This window comes from Nymphalis io, chromosome 11, assembly GCF_905147045.1.
Source record: "Nymphalis io chromosome 11, ilAglIoxx1.1, whole genome shotgun sequence".
Taxonomy (NCBI): domain Eukaryota; kingdom Metazoa; phylum Arthropoda; class Insecta; order Lepidoptera; family Nymphalidae; genus Nymphalis; species Nymphalis io.
The window spans coordinates 3,284,548-3,301,737 of NC_065898.1; the positions used below are offsets into that span (position 1 = coordinate 3,284,548).

Here is a 17,190-nt window from a genome sequence, read left to right on the forward strand (position 1 = left end):
TTATTTTTATCACAGTAATAATATTAATCTTATTGAAAAATGTAAATATTAAATTATCGCTATCCTTATGAAACATTTTTGATTTATCGAAACGAAAATTCTAAATTTAAAGAGACTTGATATATTATACCTAAACTATAAATTAAATTTACTTAAGGTTACAATAAATTTCTAGTATGATGTTTATTATTCGTATTGCATAATTTTTCATGTCCAAGCTTTCTTTATGATGTAAGGTACGACGTAGGTGCGCGGCGCTTCGTCTCGACGTATCGACCGCATTCGACGCCGACGCGTATCCTATTCGAGTACCTTTCACGGGAAAATTACGGAAATTGCATTTCAAAAGAAACCTTTTCATTTAGAATTTAATAGCTACGTAGTAGAAGCGTTATGTATAGTTTCAAATAGTAATTAACGTTGAAAACAATTTCATAATGTAGTGTAGAAGATTTAACTACCCATAATAAATCTCTTTACAAAAATAAAAATTTTATGGCAGTTGTAGTAATGAGCTAATTAACTAATATATAGTTTATGTATGTATGTCTTGACAGAATAACGTTATAACTTTTTATGAAATCCCGACCCGAGAACCCTGTACCTTTGGATCTAGTCCTTTAAGTATAACTCCGTCTGGGTAATACACACCCACTCATCACAAAGCAAGAATGGTTAATATTTCTTATAAGGCGTAACATCTATGGGCGGTGGTGACCAGTTACTATCAGGTGGCCTAATAGTAACTATGTCAATAAAAAACAAATAGTCACAAAAGCCAACTAGGCTCTTCACCGATAAGAATCGTGTAAAAAAAAAACAGAAATATAAACAAGGTTATCTTTAAACTCGCCTTTATTTCGAGTAGAACTAGATCGATCTGATATTAATTTACAAATGAAATTGAATGAAATTTACAATATGATATTAATGATCAATTAGTAAGAGTAAATGTATTTAGTAATTCAATTAATTAAGGACACGGGCGTTTAGTTAGTTTAAATAATAACAAATATAGGAAATACAAACAAATAACAAACAAATGTTTTGTGTAATACACTATTCATGTTTTGTTAGGATGACGTATAAATGCTTTTACCTTGGCGGATTATAATATATAATTGAAAGGAAATATATACATTAGTTAGGATTAAAGTGGTCGATCGGACTAGATTACATACATTAAATTAAAAAAAAGTAATATATTTTTTTAATATAAGCAATGGAATTTTTAATATAAAAATTAAAATTGAGCCCAAAATAACGGTTTATATTCACTAAAGTTTCCTCTCCATCATCAGATCGACTTAACGGTATTAAATTACTAAATAATTTAGTTGATGATAATAAATGCATATGAAAATTTACTTTAATATAGTATTAAGCTTACAATACAATAAGTCTATTAAAAACAAAAAACATTTTCCTTTTGTTAATTGTAAATGACGTATATATTTAGGAATGAACATCTTCCTACAACCGGAGAATCGGACTCCGTAGATTTTAATATGCAGGTAATTAAAAAAAATCGGACAAACACATTTCCAAGAAATCATTAAAAAATGTATAGCTATATATATATATATTTACTACCCGCCTAACTGCATATAGCTAACTAGAATGCGAAAAAAAGTCATTAGTTGAATGAATTTTACAAGGTTTTTATTCCATCACCATTGCATAAGTGATTAGTGAATGACTCACCACTTATTATAACGCCATGAGCAGTACTATATAATCGAGTTTTATTTGAATGCTGGGTGAGCCAGAGTAGTTATGGTCAAAAGAGACGCTACCATCTTATAAGCCACAGTTAGTGGCGCATTGACGATGAAAGGAATTGTTTATATTTTTAAGGTGTCAGTTTATATGTGCATATATCAGTGGTGGTTACCAACTGACGCGTTTAAACATATGTGTATATCCAGAGCAAATATCTTCTATATTTTATCTACATTATATAGCTACGACAGCCGAGATGGCCCAGTGGTAAGAACGCTTGAATCTTAACCGATGATCGTGCGTTCAAACCCGGGCAAGCACCACTGAACGAAATTTCGAAACCGAACAGAACACTCAATTATTTAAAGTATATTGATACGGAAGCAATAGTGTAACTTTTATGCCACTTTATTAATTTATTTAAAGAAGACAATCAAATAGGATAGCGGGAGGCTATTGGTACCCATAGACGTTGGCACCGTAAGATATATAAATTCATACACTGTCAAAATGCAGTCAACAACAAGATCTGAGGTGTTTTGTTTCTTGAATAAGGTATTTCAAAGGGTCGCCCTTTGGCGGTTGTAATATTTAAGCCGAGATGGCCCAGTGGTAAGAACGCGTAAATCTTAACCGATGATCATGGGTTCAAACCGGGGCAAGCACCACTGAATTTTCATGTGCTTGTGTTTATAATTCATCTCGTGCTTTACGGTGAAGGAAAACATCGTGAGGAAACCTGCATGTGTCTAATTTCACTGAAATTCTGCCACATGAAGAAATGCCAAAAATGGAGAGGAGGCCTAAGCCCAGCAGTAGGACATTTACAGGCTGTTACCAAAGCTGAATAAAAGTACATTTTTGTCAGCTCCTTTCGAAACAATATTTTTGCGTTAGATAACCCATTTCTTGATAAAAGTTATACACATGCATCATGCTACGACACACGGGGGCGAAGTAACATGTACGACGAACGAAAAGGCTCGGAGCAGCTATTTGTAATTTTATAAATTGCAACTACAAAGTTATACGTAGTAAGTAAACGTAAATTTATAGAGAATATTAAAAATGTCCGAGTATTGCTCGTCCGTCTTTACAGAGGAGCAGTGTTTTATGAGCCATCAAGTTGCACCCTGCAGATGCGATCTTTACTGCGCAGCCATCACCCGGGCGTAACACAATTTCATCTTGTTCGCCGATCTAGCATGTACGTTTTATGATAACATGAATCTTAGTTTATATATTCATTTCTTTTTCTAAAATAAAATCCCAGCTTTCATGAATCAATATCTTTATTATTAGAGACAAGCTTTTATAAACAAAATATAGTGTCTATGCCGAGTTACCTATGATCGTTGGAGTTCCTTCCTATTAAGGCAATCCTGGGTGCAGAATCAGGTCATGCTTACCATAAAATGCATTGTCATTTGATCTGAACTAAAATATAACATTTCAACTCCGAAAATAAGTGAAAGTGGTTTTAAGTCAACTTGCAAAATTTGACCTCAACGATGAAGCCCATGAAAATTCAGTACTAATTGCCTGGGTTTGAACCCGCGATCATCGGTTAAGATTTACACGTTCTAACCACTGGGCCATATCGGCTTTCGTAGCTATATAATATAGATAAAATATAGAAGATATTTGCTCTGGATATACACATATGTTTATGCAGCATTATGTTTAAAAAGTAACTGTGTTATAAAAAGCTGTTTTCTTTAAACCTAATTTTGGTTTTTTTATTGTATTCTGTCAATTGTCACACGACAAATTTCGAGTTTTGTTATTTTATTTTTATTTTTGTATTTCGAACAATTAATACATAAACAATATATATACGATAGTAACTACAATAGTATTAAACTGTGTCGTGTAGTGTTAACATATATATTTTGTGTCAGTACAAAAATATACTACTTACTAAATAACACATTTTTATGATAGATAATAATAACCTTCCATTTTCAACCCTTTTCCCTTCCGCGATATTAGTTTAAAAGCCGACAACCGGAACGGAGAGACAACAGTATTGTTATATGCAAGGCCTCGCTATCAACGCCCGGAAAATATCTTTATAACTAACATTGAATACGAGGTTGTTGGGAGCTCGATAATGTTTCTAACATGGCGGAAAATACTGAACAGCTACGTGTATATATAAAGTGTACACGTATATATAATTGTACTGTATCTACACTAATATATAAAGAACTAAAGTGTTTTTTGTTTATTTCGTTTGACACCAACAAAGATTCAGACTAAGCTCTATCACGATCCGCAGAGTTACATTCGAATAGGAAAAACAAACTACTAATATTAAAATGTGAAAGTTTGTATGTCTATTACTCAAAAACGACTGAACGGATTCGAATAAAATTTTAGGTTACCTAACATCTGACTTTGATTTTCGAGCGAAGCCAAATATAGATATATTATTTAAGATATTCATTGAAATAATAGTAAATTTTAATAAATTTGTAGATAAAACCGAAAAATATACAGTCTTTTGATATATATTGTTTAATTAATTTTATTTAAATTTGTAATGTGCATTTTGTTCTTTTTATTTTAATTTTGTATTTTATAAAAATGTGTGTACATAATTTAAAAAAAAATTGTAAAACACTTATGTAGTCATCTATTAATCTACAACATGTGCAGTCAGTGAAAGGTCACTGTCCTCTGTGTTTCTTTGAATATTGTAGAAGTCTAACGCCCTGAAAAGAGTTAGGCTTTACGTTTGACCTACATTCGTTTAAGTCTTTGTTCTAGACAGTCTCACTTGTTTTATTCTAGCCTTATTTCAATGCACTGCTTACGTTTATATTATTCATCAAAATGACCTTAAAATAAGTATATAAATTAGCCTTTTATATAATAATACTAACTGCGGCTATAAAGTTAGTGCTATAATAATATAATATAAGCTCGTATATCCTTTATCCGATTGAATGGCATTAACGTATAAAAATAAGGCTGCGCGCGAGTCATGCCGCAATTTTATCCGATACATGCAGGTTTCTGTTTTAATTTGACATGCCGGTTGGCGTGGTTGGTAGATACTTGCCTTTCACGCCGAAGGTTGTGGGTTCGATTACCACCCAGGACAGACATTTGTGTGCATGAACATGTTTGTCCTGAGTCTGGGTGTAATTATCTATATAGGTATGTATTTACGAAAGAAAAGTAGTCTGCAGTAGTCTGGTTTCCACAGTACAATCTCTGCTTAATTTGGGATCAGATGGCCGTGTGTGAATAATGTCCCAGGATAATTTAATTAATCACATGAAAACTCAGTGTTACTTTCATGACCGAATAAAATCTTTAATAGAAATGCACACGTTCTAGTCATAGAAACATAAAAGGCTCCTATCATTTGTTTATTCGAAAATGGAAGGTCAATATTGATAGCAAAGCACATTCAACTGTCAAGCAACGTTAAGCTATAATGTCTCGTAATTGTCAAAGTTATCGCTTAATAGGAGAAACTATGCCAATATCTCAATATTGGATTAGCAATGTTCGTAACTTTGTTTCAAAACCTTTTTTTGATACTTCGTCTTTCAAGAATTTCAAATGTTTTTTTTTCTGTCGTGAATTATGATTAAACAATACATATCAAAAGACTGTATATTTTTCGGTTTTATCTACAAATTCATTTAAGTTAATGTTAAAAACGTAATATCTATTCTGCTACCAGTTTCTGTGTTCGGTGTTATTTGATTTTAAATTATATGTATTTTCCTTTTTGAAACAAATAAAGATATTTTAGTGTGAAATAAATATAAAGGAAATAAATTTGTAAAATAATTTATCGAAAAATATATTTATTATGCTATATTTTAGTAATTAAAATCACTGTTCTGTAAAAATTTATAAATACCTATACCAGTAAACACTAGCCACTATATCTTAGAAAAAAAAAAGAAAAACCATTTTAAACCTTAAGGAAAATATATTGCATTAGAAAGGTATTACGACGGAAATTGAAGTGGTAATAAATAATGTAAACTTTTAGTTTTAAGCTTGGTTCCAACGGCTCAAGCACGTTCACGACATTACTGGAAACGAAGTATGTTTACGAGCTATTTGTTCTTTATACGACACGTCCAGGCTCTTGTGAGATAAAAAATAAATTACTCTTGTACTATAGAAGCAACTTTAAGAAATTCTTTCTAACGAAATGTTACTCATATCGAGAAGAAAACATGCTTTGTATATAACTAGTGGTGAATTTATCAAAATGAATAAAATTTAAGTATCCTTCTGTGATTTAAGTTGCCGTAACAGCCTGTGAATGTCCCACTGCTGGGCTAAAGGCCTCCTCTCCTCTTTTTGAGGAGAAGGTTTGGAGCTTATTCCATCACGCTGCTCCAATGCGGGTTGGTAGAATTCACATGTGGCAGAATTTCAGTGAAATTAGACACATGCAGGTTTCCTCACGATGTTTTCCTTCACCGTAAAGCACGAGATGAATTATAATCACAAATTAAGCACATGAAAATTCAGCGGTGCTTGCCCGGGTTTGAACCTACGATCATCGGTTAAGATTCACGCGTTCTTACCACAGGGCCATCTCGGCTTCTTTTATTGTGTGTGTTAGTGATTTAAGTAAGACTTACATTTTAAGTTATTACTTGGAATTTGAAAATTACCAAAACCGAAACACTCATTAATATCTTTAAAAAAAAAACTATAAATTATTCCAATATATACACAAACACTGTATATATAATTCAATTCAATCATATTACGTAACCAATGATCTATTAAGCCAAAATGAAAAGAAGGGGAATCCCTTTCCTACGAGAACAAATAGGGGAAAATTCTTTATAGACCACCGGGACGCATTCTCTTAACGCACCTGATATTTCGTATATTCTTATATATATTGCACCCGAGATAGCCGTAATTGATAATATTCTCGGCGAAATTGACAATTCTCGGCGAATTTTCTTTCGGTACAGCATTATGATCGTACAGTAATAAGAAGGAATGACTGTCATTACTATTAACTAATTTACTGTTCTATGAACAATAACGTACCTATATAGGTACATATTATACTTGTATATATATATATATTATGAATATTTAAAATTAATATTATGTATTATTACTATATTACGTTTAGAAAAAACAGTAACAAATGCCTTAGTTTATTATCCTAAATGATGAAAATTCTTCTTTTAACTGAAATGGCATCAACCCCGCAAAAATGGAAGTAATATTTGAAATAGTCCAAGTTATGTATATGTATTATAAAAAAAACGAATTTCTAGAATCTTTTATTTGTATCTTTCACTATTATTTCTTAACAATGCGCAGCCTTCAGCGCAAGAACACCTCGCAATCAAACTTTTTATCTTTGTTTTTTTTTTTAAATCTTTTGTGAAGGTTATAAGGCTATGTAACATTTTTGTCATTCTCTTAGACCAAAATAAATACAATACAACTATAAAACATATGTATTTAAATGTTAACGTTGGGTATAATACACTTTCAGAACAATCAAACAAAACAATCAAAACAAACAAGAAGTTTAAAAGCTTATTCCATCACGCTGTAATGCGAGTTGCATACTCTTTCTTTTTTTCTAGGTAAGTATAAGCAAATATTAAGCACATAGCACTGGAAAAAACAGTAGTTATTTCCGGATGCGAACCCTCAAATTTAGGTACAGTGTAACTTCTACACTGTACATATATACTATTGGTAGATACATAAAATTCTCTATTTTTAAACACCAAAAAATGAATTATTCATATTTAAATATATTTATTTCTTTGGTTATTTATAAGCATAAATATAATTTAACGATCGTTAGTTTTTATAACATCACGCTTATAAATTAAAAAGATAATCGTATGAAAAGCTGAATGTCTACGTCCGAGGGTGTACGAGAGAGCATTACAAGTCATTTATATTCATGAAAACTTAGAATGTGGCGCAAACTGTGACGTCATTCGCTTTTACCCCTTACGTAATCATATGGTATTTTACAGAGTGTATAATATCGCAATTATGTAAAATTAAAAAGTTAATGTATTATACATATACCTTAACATATTACATAGTACCGTGTAAGTAGTAGTTATATAATAAAAATAATATCCTGGGACATTATTCACACACGGCCATCTGATCCCAAATTAAGCTTGTACAAAGCTTGTGCTATGGAAACCAGACAACTGATATACTACATATACTACTTTTATTTTGTAAATACATACTTATATAGAAAATTACACCCAGACTCAGGACAAACAGACATGTTCATGCACACAAATGTCTGTCCTGGTTGGGAATCGAACCCACAACCTTCGGCGTGAAAAGACAAGTATCTACCAACCACGCGAACCGGCTCGTCAAAGTAGTATATAGTATTGCTTATATGCATCACTAGTGCGAGATGCAATAAAAGTATTAATAACAGGCTACAAACCCCAAAACAAAAGTCGCTTCGGTAAATTAAAATATATTAATCTTTATTGTTATTACCGAAAAAATATTTTACATAAATGTTGTATCAATTATACTCTTCCGATACACTGAAATCATACTTATATGAAACAGAGTCGACATGCATTAAAAATAAGTGTCAATTTTATTTATTTTTATGGGTAATTCGTATTCTTAACCAAAAAAAAATATTTTGCTGCCATATATTATTAATTTTTTCGTAACATTTTGTTTCGGGTTTTCCTATACCAGTTAAAAAAACACGCTGTATTCTAGATATATATTATTTATAATTGCCCTATTTTATAAATACTTTGTGATAGATATTTTGTACAGTAATAAAACTATTTAATAGAACTTTCATTATAAAATATTTTGATTTCAAGCTCCGACTTTTCACATATTCTCAATCTACTAAGCTCGATGATTTAAAACAAGAATATTTTAAAAAATGTTTTTAAAAACCTTTCTCAAAAACATTTTAAAAACTTTCAAAGCTCGTTAAGGAGTTACTTGGAAATAGAAACTTCTAATTCACGTTAAATTTTGTTTACAAGGAATGTTTTTAATTAACTCTTAAACTTTCTAGTGATTCAATTTGGCATAATTAGTGTTTCACCTTTTCATGTGTTTTACTTTCAATGTATTGAGGGTAAAAATTGAATAAATTAATCGGAAAATCGGTATTTTTATTTAGGTTTAAACGTGAAACAAATCGACGCCATTTAAGATAACTCAGGATGGCGATAATATTATAATTCCATATTTTAATACATAGAAGGCAGAGATGGCCTAGTGGTTAGAACGCGAGAATCTTAACCGATGATCGTGGGTTCAAACCGCACCATTGAATTTTCATGTGCTTAATTTGTGATTATAATTCATCTCGTGCTTGACGGTGAAGGAGAACATCGTGAGGGAAACCTGCATGTGTCTAATTTCATTGAAATTATGTCACATGTGTATTCTACCAACCCGCATTGGGGCAGCGTGTTGGAATAAGCTCTTAACCTTCTCCTCAAAAAGGGAGGCCTTAGTCCAGGAGTGGGACATTAACAGGCTGTTAGTATTTAAATAAATAATGTATTTATCAATAAAAATCCTTCATTTTTAAAGAAAGATCTGTGGAAATTGGTTTCTAAGCCGCGTGTAAAGCAAATAAATAAACAGATTTTTTTTAAATGACGACATAAGGTACACATCTATTCAATTTATATTGTAGTGCAAATATTATAAATGTTTTAAATATTGGTAAGAATAATTAATTATTTACAAGATAATTTAAAATAGAATTAAAAATCAACATAAGCCAATAAACATCGTTCTTACACAAACAATAAACCAAGATATTGCGTGACTTAAGACAAGACACTGATATGTGACGTAAAGTGATTTTAAAACTAAATTGACTTACGTAATCTTCATCTGACATCATTCAATCTGACAGGGACATATGGCGCAGGCTCGTGAGGCGAATAACATCTGCGCCGAATAATTTATAATACTTCATGGCGACCACGACCGCTCTGACAAGAGTGACACGACGAAGAAGAAGAATCTTCATTCGCGTGTTGGAGGGGTGGTACGAATAAAAGGTAGCCTGTGTCTTTCCTTTGGTTCAAGCTTGCTTCATACCAAATTTTATCAAAATCGGCTCAGTAAGCCGTGAAAGCGTAACAGACAGATAGAGGTATTTATAAGTAAAGCCGTAAGTTACTAATGCTCGTTATTTTTTTATAATTATCTCACTTTCTGCAGAACATATTACTGACTTTCTAAATGTGAACATTAAACAAATAACAAAAATTGTTTACAGCAATTAAAATGATATATTTTTTTAAATTGAAAGTCTCAACATCTTTTTTATTATTCACAGACTTTTATATCCACGCCCTACCGAATGTCCGTTTCTTGCGTTTTAACTGGATTTGTTGTTATAGTAGGCAGTAGATAATAATACATTTAGAAAGTAAATAATTAATTTGATTTGCAATTTATAAATACTAAGCAAATGTTTCCAAACATTTACTCGCTGTGATTGGCTTCTCTTGGCATTGATACTTTGAGAGGTTTCACAGATGGAACGTACATAGAAATATTCGTTGTCACGCACGTACGGCCATGATCTATGTATTTTAATTGTTTTTTTTACAAAAGGAAGGTTTACGGACCGATAGGAGAGGCCTATCGCCATCGCCATAAACATTGAATGTCTGAAAAAACATGTCTGTAATCACAGAGGCTATCTTATCTTTTTACCCGTGGAAAGACTTCAATTATTTTACCGCTAAACAGCAACGATTTCTAATGGCGTTTCCCGGTTTGAAGGAAGAGTGAGAACAGGCACAAAGGACATAACATATGAGAGCCCAAGGTTGAGGATGTATTTGCCGTATAAGTAACAGCTTATTTTACTTCCAACATCAATAGGCAGTAACGACCACTCAAAAGGCTAAATAAAAACAATCTACAAAGTATTAACGTTTGACGATGGGACATCTAATGATTGCGTGACGTTATAAGTGCTGTTGACCTGTCAGCTCAAAAACGTATTGATAATCATCTGATGCACACGTCTCTACGACTACGCATTTACAAAAAAACGTGATCACGTTTATGTATCTCGGAAGCTACTCCAATCTTCTTGTAGATAAACAGGTCAATGATGTTACCAACGACCGTAGCGGACTGGTACGAAACCCAGTAAGCTATTAGATATTATCATCACAATTCAACGACTATAAAGTATTAAGTTTACAAGATCTCATTGTATTTCGTAGCATAATAAAAATACCTCTGCATTTCTGAATAGTAACGGCAATGCAGTAGCGGTATCTCTATAAAACAGTGCAAACCGTTGCAATGAAATAGGTACAACATACGAATAGACAATGTCCCCTGCATTGGCATAATCCCAAAATGCAAAATGACTCACTGCGTCCCCTTTCAAAACGATACGAACAATTTTAATGTAGGGTGATTCATATATGAATTATAAACGTTTTCATAGACCGTTAGTGACATTACAGTGGTGAATAATACAGCTCCAGCTATTTTAACCCATTTATTTGAATTAAACATTAATAATAATAATAATAATAATAATAATGTCCTCCAGACCGACTTCGGTCATGGCGGCTAATCTCAAGAAAGATTAGCAAACTGCACAGGAGATATTATAGTGCACAAGTGTTTGCGTAAACACAGGTGCACAAACACAGTTGCATTCTCTTTTCCCTCACTCTCATAATCAGATCGGACGGCAATCCAACACGACCGGAAAGAGCTCAGACGCAGGACCAACGGGCTTTTACGTTCATGTATGTAAATATGGAATGTACACACTTCCAATCTCCAGACTCCGGGATGCTACTGAGAGAAAAACCTAATAACTTTTAATTGGTCCGACCTGAGAATTAAACCCAGGACTTCCGGGTCTGCAGCTTTACATTAAGCCACTAGACCAACGAGGCAGACAATTAAACATTGATGGTAGGATAATATATGTCTATTGGATATGAATTACTATAATTGATAATGATCTATTAAAATGTTTATAAGAGCAAATAAAACTTATTTTATCTTTAATGGTGTTGGTTGATATGATCATAGTTCAAATATGTTTCAATGTAAATCGATTTTACTAACGACGAACGAGAAATAGTCTAAAAAAAATCTCTTATGTCCCTTGTGCCTGCATTTACATTGGCTCACTCACTTTTCAAACCGAAAGACAAGAATATTAAGTACTACTTCTTGACTGTAAAATGCGACGTAGTAGTAGTAAGTATAAAAACGCCACTCATTTTACCCAGACGGGCATAGCGCTACAACCAATTAAATAGTTTTGTTTCGAAGTATTTTTTTGGTGATTTTTTTAAGCTAACCCTGTTACTTTTCGTTCACATAATATATAAAAAAGTAACTACGCCACCGTGGCAAGTTACTTTAAAAGTTGGCGTGCCTAATCAAGGCTCTAAAATAGTATAACAAATTACACGGTTAGGTTACATTAAAAATCGTATTTGTATTTTTCGACAAAAAACTCAATTGAAATTATTTAATTAGTTCAAATTGCATTCCTGACTATCTTAGGTACTAAAAACTAACTATGTTTTTCTATGTGAAAATTTTTTAATAAATAAAAATCTTATTACACCTAAACGAAGTCGGGGCTGGTACTTAGTTATAACAATACGGCTATCATAAATAATCAAAAAGACGTTTGACAAAATGTTCAAAGTCCTTTGACGATATTTTACATTGACATAAGAATTAGAATTATTAATACATTTTAAATAAGTATCTGCGTAGCTATATTAATGTAATAAATTTTTCCGTGAAAGGAAAAAGAATATTAAAGTAGACTGTAATATAAATTCGCGAATAATAAATAGAATTTACGAGTGAGTGACGTATCGATACGCCCGGCTATTCGTTTGTTGAATTTGTGTTGAATAAATAACGCAATCCTATTTTTTGTTCTTTGTTCGTAAATTATTAACATTTATATTCTATATAATATATCAATCTTTGTTTCATTATAAATTATTTACATATGATATATTATTTTTTTTTTTTATAGAATAGGAAGGTGGACGAGCATATGGGCCACCTGATGGTAAGTGGTCACCAACGCTCTTAGACATTGGCATTGTAAGAAATGTCAACCATCGCTTACATATCCAATGCGCCACCAACCTTGGGAACTAAGATTTTATGTCCCTTGTGCCTGTAATTACACTGGCTCACTCACCCTTCAAACCGGAACACAACAATATCAAGTATTGCTGTTTTGCGGTAGAATATCTGATGAGTGGGTGGTACCTACCCAGACGAGCTTGCACAAAGCCCTACCACCAGTAATTGATTTTATCATACTTCTGTAGCAATTACAAATCGCAAAGATAACCGTCCCTATGCTATGAGGCAAAAAAACCTTTAAGTAACTATACATTTACGTTAGTTAAAGGTTTTTTTTAAATACATTTAGTTTTATATATAGTGGTTAGAACGCGTGAATCTTAAACGATCGTGGGTTCAAACCCGGGCAAGCACCACTGACTGTACATGTGCTTAATTTGTGTTTATAATTCATCTCGTGCTTGACGGTGAAGGAAAACATCGTGAGGAAACCTGCATGTGTCTAATTTCATTGAAATTATGCCACATGTGAATGAATAAGCTCCAAACCTTCTCGTCTAAAGAGAGAGAAGGCCTTAGCCCAGCAGTGAGACATTAACATAGATTTCATACTATAATTATATTTATCCGTATCTAGTCTTCTTAGGCTTGTTGGCTTACTATAACAAAAATGTAAAAAAATTTATAACTATATAAATTAATAAATTTAAATCTCATGCTAAACAAACATTGTATTCGGGATAAGCCGCTATTATACTTTTTTTTATTATTTCATCTGACGTTCGACAGAGTTGCAGCTGTCGTGTTCACAATGTGAAAATTTAATGTGAACTGTAGATGTATCTTTTACACTGTTATATGAAATGTATAAAACTTTAATATGCTTTGAAGTTTATTATTTTAATTTATATTATTACAAGCATTTAATTAACTTGCAATGTTTTAGTTTGTTTAAGTCAAATCTTGAAAACCGAATTGCAACTTTCTCTTGTCCGACGGAATTGAAATTTCACATGTTGGTTCAATTCGTATGACAATGCTACTACGTACGTATGACTTGATTTTACACACTAGAGGTTCCAGACAAAGCGGCTCCTCAACCGTCAACGTTTTATTTAAATGGTACGATATTATTTAATATAATCACAAAAATATATGAAAGCATTATACGTCTGAAATAAATGAAGTTATTATTATATAATTAAAATTTTTACTTTACATCTTGACTAGAGCTGAGTGGTCTCACGTTTCGAAATAACAGCTTACTGATATAGTTTGCAATTAAACAAAAACAAGAATGCTTATTACAATATTTTAAAAAACGTTAAGAAGGATTTGTGTATTTAAGGATTATTATAAAAATAATGAATTCTTATTAAATGATAACACACCTTGGGATAGGAACGATCGCCTCCAAGCCGTTTCAAATAGAAATATTAATATAATTGCAATGTAAACAAGAGTTATTGTAAAAAAACCGCGTTTAATTCGTCGGTTCTTCTCAGGTCTGTGGTGATTCTTGCCTAAGCAGTAATAAGATTTTTTTGGCAATCAAAAAGTGCAATACATTGAATAAAGATTCTTGACTTTAACGTTAGAGCAAGTTATTTTAATATTGTTTATTTTTTTACAATTAGTCATTATTTATTTAATTTAAGTATTTCATAAAGTATAACTTTTGCTTTCGTTTGAATTTATTTAATTATCTTTAATCTACCTTTCCATGGTGTGTTTTCCATATGTGTTTACAAAATAAAGCGCTATATTTTTCTAATTATTAATAAATTTTAGTTTTACTTTCAAATGTTTCACATCTATATTCATTAGCATGACATTATTTTGGAAAGCTTTTATTCAATTTACAAATGGCGAATAGGTCGGGAAAGGATTAACGTCATTCTTCATTACAAGCGGCTGAGGGCCAAGAAGGTTATTTCAAAGCGTTACTAATAAATTGTTGCGGCAGTAACGGTCGTAAAATCTTATTCAGAGAACGTTAATGTCGCATTACGTGAATTATTAAGACATTTTTTGCGAGAAATTAAGTGAGACAAGGTTTGGTGTAGACGAAAATAGAATATTTTTTAAATATTTGAGCGAGACGAATTAATTAATTTTCTTTCGCTGAATTAATTATAACTTGGGTGTTAAGACTTATATAAATTTTAATTATTTGTTTATGCGTTTGTGGCGAAGGTGGTAACATTAAATATTACCTTATAATATCAAAAACAAATCTTAAACAAATTTGTATATATTACGTTATATGTTACCAGATACTTGCTTTTTTTAAATTTGAATTTGAGTTTGAATTATAATATTATTTAAAGTTTATTTTTTATTTATATTTTAATTATAATTATTTTGTATTTTAGTAACAATTATTATGTAAGTATGCTACTGTATTCAAAAGATTAAACAAAAAAAAACAGACCAAAAAAATTAACCATAATTTCCAATTATATTAATCAATTGACTTACCTGTAGTGTTGCCAGACATTTCTATGATACATTTGCACTCCCGCGCTATCTCGCGCGAGTTGAAGGGGCGGACCCTTACCGCCACCTTCACCGACGACATGGCCGCTGATTGTCACACCAGCTGCACCACTAACACATCGGTACTACGCCCGAAACGCACCTGCAAACAAAAACATACAAATTAACATATACGTTTCAAAATACCATTATAATATACCACGCTGAGGACAGCTGCGGATCGAACCTACGACCGACCACTGCTCAAACAGTAACAGCCTGGGAATCTCTTACTGCTGGACTAAGGCCTCCTCTCCCTTTTTGAGAAGAAGGCTTTGGAGCTTATTTCACCACGCTGCTCCAATGCGGTGCTCCACGGTGGAATACACATGTGGCAGAATTTCAGTGAAATTTGACACATGCAGGTTTCCTCACGATGTTTTCCTTCACCTTCAAGCACGAGATGAATTATAATCACAAATTAAGCACATGAAAATTCAGTGGTGCTTGCCCGAGTTTGAAACCCACGATCATTGGTTAAGATTCACGCGTTCTTACCACTGGGCCATCTCGGCTGCTCAAAGCAAATCTATGAAACGATAATCATATAAACTAATTCTAGGTTAATCAATATAATATATAAAAAGAGTTTTTCATTCTTAATCTTTGTCCTCATGAGATGAGACTCATATCTCAACCTATAGTCCACTCCTAGTCATTCAAGCATCCAGCTATCAAACGTTTTTAATGATCATCATTTACAGCATAAATTTGTATTAATGAATTTATAATTGAACAGGTTTGATACGCATACGATGAAAATGGCTTAAGTTAAAGAAAACGTAGTAATTATCGATTTTGTAAATAATAATACTATAGATTAGGAATAAAACGATCGCCTGCACCACTTCTATCAACGAAAATTATAATTTATAGAATGTAAAAGATTAACAAAAAACCTAAATTGTTTTTCGTCAGTTGTACTCAGGTATTTGTTTTTATTTATATTTATTTATATAAGCCTATTTTTAAAATATTGTTTACATAATTTGAATTATTAGTTGAATATACTTGCAAAAAGACGACAATCCGGTACATATTTAAAGACTATAAATTTTACTACGTAGAAAACATGTTAATTTTACTTTAATTTGAAAACTAATTTTAGGGAAATATTGTTGGCTGTTCTTACCTAATACAAAGGTAAGAATGTTTTTTTTGTTAATGCAATTACTTTTATGAATTAAAACGCTAATCAATTATCGATTGTTTCTTTATTTTATTTTAAAAAAAGGTAAACTGAAGAAAATACTTCATACATATATTTTAAAAATGATTTTTTAATTGATTTAAAAAAAAGGCATACATATTAATTAATACAAAATGAGAAAGCTTTAATACTATTGTATTAACCACAGAAATATATCAACATCTTCAGACATTCGAAACCCTATAAGTCTCAAGTAAAACAAATAAGGGATTGATAAAGCGCTTCAAGCGCAGGAACTCTATATTAGTCATGTCTGGTAACGAACTAATCCTCCCTCATACATCGAACAATCATATTGTCCCACTATTGAGTTACATAACAAGCGACACTTTTTCGCTTTGCAAGTATATACTTGCAATATTAAGAACGCTCATTATTAAAATTCCCACTGACAGCATGCCTTTTTTTTAAAACGCTAAAATTATCATTATAAATAAAAATAGATCCAAAAAAATAAATATTTCGATATTCTTTTGCACTGTTTACTATATAGTTATTCGAAGTATTTCATTTTTAAATATAATTTCAATAGACTAATACATTATAAAAGATAGTAAAGAAAACGGCAAAAAAAAAGATAATTATATTTGACACCCGGAAAAAAATTATATTTT

General features: G+C 31.7%; 1 protein-coding gene across 16 annotated transcripts in view; it reads right to left on the minus strand.

Moving 5' to 3' along the window:
- LOC126771566 (kinesin-like protein unc-104) overlaps positions 1-17,190 on the minus strand; it is a 98,805-nt gene that overhangs the window by 37,875 nt on the left and 43,740 nt on the right. For all 16 annotated transcript variants that reach the window (XM_050491503.1, XM_050491502.1, XM_050491500.1 and 13 more), the window contains one exon: positions 15,310-15,469. In XM_050491503.1, the coding sequence (XP_050347460.1) occupies positions 15,310-15,409 (100 nt within the window). In that variant the 5' untranslated portion in view covers positions 15,410-15,469. The remainder of the gene's footprint in view (positions 1-15,309; positions 15,470-17,190) is intronic.